Source organism: Procambarus clarkii, chromosome 6, assembly GCF_040958095.1.
Source record: "Procambarus clarkii isolate CNS0578487 chromosome 6, FALCON_Pclarkii_2.0, whole genome shotgun sequence".
Taxonomy (NCBI): Eukaryota; Metazoa; Arthropoda; class Malacostraca; order Decapoda; family Cambaridae; genus Procambarus; species Procambarus clarkii.
The window spans coordinates 36,899,077-36,905,970 of NC_091155.1; the positions used below are offsets into that span (position 1 = coordinate 36,899,077).

The following is a 6,894-nucleotide window of genomic DNA, read 5'->3' on the forward strand; positions in this document are numbered from 1 at the left end:
CTTCCATCACCCCCCCACCCCTTCCATCACCCCCCCACCCCTTCCATCACCCCCACCCCTTCCATCACCCCCCACCCCTTCCATCACCCCCCATCCCTTCCATCACCCCCCACCCCTTCCATCACCCCCCACCCCTTCCATCACCCCCCACCCCTTCCATCACCCCCCACCCCTTCCATCACCCCCCACCCCTTCCATCACCCCCCACCCCTTCCATCACCCCACCCCTTCCATCACCCCCCACCCCTTCCATCACCCCCCACCCCTTCCATCACCCCCCACCCCTTCCATCACCCCCACCCCTTCCATCACCCCCCACCCCTTCCATCACCCCCCACCCCTTCCATCACCCCCCACCCCTTCCATCACCACCATCCCTTCCATCACCCCCCCCCACCCCTTCCATCACCCCCCACCCCTTCCATCACCCCCACCCCTTCCATCACCCCCACCCCTTCCATCACCCCCCACCCCTTCCATCACCCCCCACCCCTTCCATCACCCCCCACCCCTTCCATCACCCCCCACCCCTTCCATCACCACCACCCCTTCCATCACCCCACCCCTTCCATCACCCCCACCCCTTCCATCACCACCACCCCTTCCATCACCACCCCTTCCATCACCCCCACCCCTTCCATCACCCCCCACCCCTTCCATCACCCCCCACCCCTTCCATCACCCCCCACCCCTTCCATCACCCCCACCCCTTCCATCACCACCACCGCTTCCATCACCCCCACCCCTTCCATCACCCCCCACCCCTTCCATCACCACCACCGCTTCCATCACCACCACCGCTTCCATCACCCCCACCCCTTCCATCACCCCCACCCCTTCCATCACCACCACCCCTTCCATCACCCCCACCCCTTCCATCACCCCCACCCCCCACTCCTTCCATCACCCCCCACCCCTTCCATCACCCCCCCACCCCTTCCATCACCACCCCACCCCTTCCATCACCGCCCACCCTTTCCATCACCACCACCCCTTCCATCACCCCTCCACCCCTTCCATCACCCCCCCACCCCTTCCATCACCCCCCACCCCTTCCATCACCCCCACCCCTTCCATCACCACCACCCCTTCCATCACCCCCCACCCCTTCCATCACCCCCACCCCTTCCATCACCACCACCGCTTCCATCACCACCACCGCTTCCATCACCACCACCCCTTCCATCACCCCCCACCCCTTCCATCACCACCACCCCTTCCATCACCCCCCACCCCTTACCACCCCTTCCATCACCACCACCCCTTCCATCACCCCCCCCTTACCACCCCTTCCATCACCTCCCACCCCTTCCATCACCCCCACCCCTTCCATCACCCCCACCCCTTCCATCACCCCCCACCCCTTCCATCACCCCCACCCCTTCCATCACCACCACCCCTTCCATTACCCCCCACCCCTTACCACCCCTTCCATCACCCCCCACCCCTTCCATCACCACCACCCCTTCCATCACCACCACCCCTTCCATCAATACCACCCCTTCCATCACCCCCCACCCCTTCCATCACCCCCACCCCTTCCATCACCACCACCCCTTCCATTACCCCCCACCCCTTACCACCCCTTCCATCACCCCCCACCCCTTCCATCACCACCACCCCTTCCATCAATACCACCCCTTCCATCAATACCACCCCTTCCATCACCACCACCCCTTCCATCACCACCACCCCTTCCATCAATACCACCCCTTCCATCACCACCACCCCTTCCATCACCACCACCCCTTCCATCACCACCACCCCTTCCATCAATACCACCCCTTCCATCAATACCACCCCTTCCTTCACCACCACCCCTTCCATCACCACCACCCCTTCCATCACCACCACCCCTTCCATCAATCCCACCCCTTCCATCACCACCACCCCTTCCATCACCACCACCCCTTCCATCACCACCACCCCTTCCATCAATACCACCCCTTCCATCAATACCACCCCTTCCATCACCACCACCCCTTCCATCACCACCACCCCTTCCATTACCCCCACCCCTTACCACCCCTTCCATCACCCCCCACCCCTTCCATCACCACCACCCCTTCCATCACCACCACCCCTTCCATCAATACCACCCCTTCCATCAATACCACCCCTTCCATCAATACCACCCCTTCCATCACCACCACCCCTTCCATCACCACCACCCCTTCCATCACCACCACCCCTTCCATCAATACCACCCCTTCCATCAATACCACCCCTTCCATCACCACCACCCCTTCCATCACCACCACCCCTTCCATCAATACCACCCCTTCCATCACCACCACCCCTTCCATCACCACCACCCCTTCCATCAATACCACCCCTTCCATCACCACCCCACCCCTTCCATCACCATGTTGGTCTTAAGTCTGACTCCAGCGACCACCTCTCATAGCGTCCATGTTGGCCTTGCGTCAGGTGACTCTGGTACATGTAGGGAGGACTTTAAGTCCTCTCTAGGACTTGATATAGTTCCCTTGTGTGGGTCTTAAGGAAGATAATATTGGCCTGAGTGGGAGTTCAGATTTTGGCGCGTACGACCATAGCTGGACCCCTACCTCTTGCCAGATATAGCGTGCGTGTGCGTGCGTGTGTGTGTGTGTGTGTGTGTGTGTGTGTGTGTGTGTGTGTGTGTGTGTGTGTGTGTGTGTGTGTGTGTGTGTGTGTGTGGTGTGTGTGTACTCACCTAATACTCACCTAGTTGTGCTTGCGGGGGTTGAGATTCACGAAGCAGTTACGCAAGCACTTACGAACCTGGGGCCCAGATTCACGAAGCAGTTATGCAAAGCACTTACGAACGTGTACATCTTTCCTCAATCTTTGACGGCTTTGGTTACATTTATTAAATAGTTTACAAGCATGAAAACTTGCCAATCAACTGTTGTTATTGTTATAAACAGCCTCCTGGTGCTTCCGAGCTCATTAACTGTTTAATAATTGTAAACAAAGCCGCCAAACCTTGAGAAAAGATGGACAGGTTCGTAAGTGCTTGCGTAACTGTTGGACAATATGCTAGGTATCTTGGACAATATGCTAGGTATCTTGGACAATATGCTAGGTATCTTGGACAATATACTAGGTATCTTGGACAATATACTAGGTATGTTGGACAATATACTAGGTATGTTGGACAATATACTAGGTATGTTGGACAATATACTAGGTATGTTGGACAATATACTAGGTATGTTGGACAATATATTAGGTATGTTGGACAATATACTAGGTATGTTGGACAATATACTAGGCACGTTGGACAATATACTAGGTATGTTGGACAATATACTAGGTATGTTGGACAATATACTAGGCATGTTGGACAATATACTAGGCACGTTGGACAATATACTAGGCATGTTGGACAATATACTAGGCACGTTGGACAATATACTAGGCATGTTGGACAATATACTAGGCACGTTGGACAATATACTAGGCATGTTGGACAATATACTAGGCATGTTGGACAATATACTAGGCATGTTGGACAATATACTAGGCATGTTGGACAATATACTAGGCATGTTGGACAATATACTAGGCATGTTGGACAATATACTAGGCATGTTGGACAATATACTAGGCATGTTGGACCACACATATTTCAAAATTATTAATCAATTGTACATTGGTGACAAATATTTTAATGTTTTATAGCAATCTGTTCTAAAACATATTAACACAATGTTATATATTATATATATATAACATGTTCAATGTTAATATTATATATATAACATTAACATTGTGTTAATGTTTTAGAACAGATTGCTATAAAACATTAAAATATTTGTCACCAATGTACAATTGATTAATAATTTTGAAATATGTGTGGTCCAACATGCCTAGTATATTGTCCAACATACCAAGTATATTGTCCAACATACCAAGTATATTGTCCAACATACCAAGTATATTGTCCAACATGCCTAGTATATTGTCCAACATGCCTAGTATATTGTCCACCGTGCCTAGTATATTGTCCAACATGCCTAGTATATTGTCCAACATGCCTAGTATATTGTCCACCGTGCCTAGTATATTGTCCAACATGCCTAGTATATTGTCCAACGTGCCTAGTATATTGTCCAACATGCCTAGTATATTGTCCAACATGCCTAGTATATTGTCCAACATGCCTAGTATATTGTCCACCGTGCCTAGTATATTGTCCAACATGCCTAGTATATTGTCCAACGTGCCTAGTATATTGTCCAACATGCCTAGTATATTGTCCAACATGCCTAGTATATTGTCCAACATGCCTAGTATATTGTCCAACATACCAAGTATATTGTCCAACATACCAAGTATATTGTCCAACATACCAAGTATATTGTCCAACATGCCTAGTATATTGTCCAACATGCCTAGTATATTGTCCACCGTGCCTAGTATATTGTCCAACATGCCTAGTATATTGTCCAACGTGCCTAGTATATTGTCCAACATGCCTAGTATATTGTCCAACATGCCTAGTATATTGTCCAACATGCCTAGTATATTGTCCAACATGCCTAGTATATTGTCCAACATGCCTAGTATATTGTCCAACATGCCTAGTATATTGTCCAACATGCCTAGTATATTGTCCAACATGCCTAGTATATTGTCCAACATGCCTAGTATATTGTCCAACATGCCTAGTATATTGTCCAACATACCAAGTATATTGTCCAACATACCAAGTATATTGTCCAACATACCAAGTATATTGTCCAACATGCCTAGTATATTGTCCAACATGCCTAGTATATTGTCCAACATGCCTAGTATATTGTCCAACATACCAAGTATATTGTCCAACATACCAAGTATATTGTCCAACATACCAAGTATATTGTCCAACATGCCTAGTATATTGTCCAACATGCCTAGTATATTGTCCAACATGCCTAGTATATTGTCCAACATACCAAGTATATTGTCCAACATACCAAGTATATTGTCCAACATACCAAGTATATTGTCCAACATACCAAGTATATTGTCCAACGTACCTAGTATATTGTCCAACATACCAAGTATATTGTCCAACATACCAAGTATATTGTCCAACGTACCTAGTATATTGTCCAACATACCAAGTATATTGTCCAACGTACCTAGTATATTGTCCAACGTACCTAGTATATTGTCCAACATACCAAGTATATTGTCCAACGTACCTAGTATATTGTCCAACGTGCCAAGTATATTGTCCAACATGCCTAGTATATTGTCCAACATGCCTAGTATATTGTCCAACATGCCTAGTATATTGTCCAACATACCTAGTATATTGTCCAACATGCCTAGTATATTGTCCAACATGCCTAGTATATTGTCCACCGTGCCTAGTATATTGTCCAACATACCTAGTATATTGTCCAACATGCCTAGTATATTGTCCAACATGCCTAGTATATTGTCCACCGTGCCTAGTATATTGTCCACCGTGCCTAGTATATTGTCCAACGTGCCTATACCAAGTATATTGTCCAACGTGCCTAGTATATTGTCCAACATGCCTAGTATATTGTCCAACATGCCTAGTATATTGTCCAACGTACCTAGTATATTGTCCAACATACCAAGTATATTGTCCAACGTACCTAGTATATTGTCCAACGTGCCAAGTATATTGTCCAACATGCCTAGTATATTGTCCAACATGCCTAGTATATTGTCCAACATGCCTAGTATATTGTCCAACATACCTAGTATATTGTCCAACATGCCTAGTATATTGTCCAACATGCCTAGTATATTGTCCACCGTGCCTAGTATATTGTCCAACATACCTAGTATATTGTCCAACATGCCTAGTATATTGTCCAACATGCCTAGTATATTGTCCACCGTGCCTAGTATATTGTCCACCGTGCCTAGTATATTGTCCAACGTGCCTATACCAAGTATATTGTCCAACGTGCCTAGTATATTGTCCAACATGCCTAGTATATTGTCCAACGTACCTAGTATATTGTCCAACATACCAAGTATATTGTCCAACGTACCTAGTATATTGTCCAACGTGCCAAGTATATTGTCCAACATGCCTAGTATATTGTCCAACATGCCTAGTATATTGTCCAACATGCCTAGTTTATTGTCCAACATACCTAGTATATTGTCCAACATGCCTAGTATATTGTCCAACATGCCTAGTATATTGTCCACCGTGCCTAGTATATTGTCCAACATACCTAGTATATTGTCCAACATGCCTAGTATATTGTCCAACATGCCTAGTATATTGTCCACCGTGCCTAGTATATTGTCCACCGTGCCTAGTATATTGTCCAACGTGCCTATACCAAGTATATTGTCCAACGTGCCTAGTATATTGTCCAACATGCCTAGTATATTGTCCAACATGCCTAGTATATTGTCCAACATGCCTAGTATATTGTCCAACATGCCTAGTATATTGTCCACCGTGCCTAGTATATTGTCCAACGTGCCTATACCAAGTATATTGTCCAACATACCTAGTATATTGTCCAACATACCTAGTAACTGTTTTGCTAATATTGTAATTTGCAATAAAATAATGCTATGGAAATTCCTCATGCAAGAAATCAAATTCCAATTAAGTGTATTTGTCAGCGTGTTTGGTGGACTTTGTCACTTAGCCCTCAGTCCTAACATCAAAGATCTCAAAGTAATATATTCATAATTAATATATATTAATAAACATTTGTCCTAAAGAATCTATAACGTCAACTTTAGAGTTTATCATTCATTATCTTTGTGGTCAGATATGGGGGGTAGAATGTCGACTAAGCAAGCTCAGGACTCCACTTAATTGTAATTGAACTTCTTGCATGTGGAATTTCAATTACATTTTTTTGGTTATTTTGAAAAATTTCAATATGAATGTTGTATGGTGTTTGTGGC

At 46.5% G+C, this 6,894-nt stretch overlaps 1 protein-coding gene across 1 annotated transcript; it reads left to right on the forward strand.

Annotated features, from left to right (window-relative positions):
• The first annotated feature begins 3,853 nt into the window (after nucleotides 1–3,853).
• Nucleotides 3,854–6,673, forward strand: LOC138356030 (mucin-2-like). Its single transcript, XM_069311586.1, has one exon. It carries the CDS (start codon nucleotides 3,854–3,856, stop codon nucleotides 6,671–6,673), a length of 2,820 nt encoding a protein of 939 aa, XP_069167687.1.
• Nucleotides 6,674–6,894: the final 221 nt, after the last annotated feature.

Bases quoted from the DNA above. Each gene is read 5' to 3' on its own strand.
- LOC138356030 (XM_069311586.1), top strand. From the start codon at position 3,854: ATGCCTAGTATATTGTCCAACATACCAAGTATATTGTCCAACATACCA.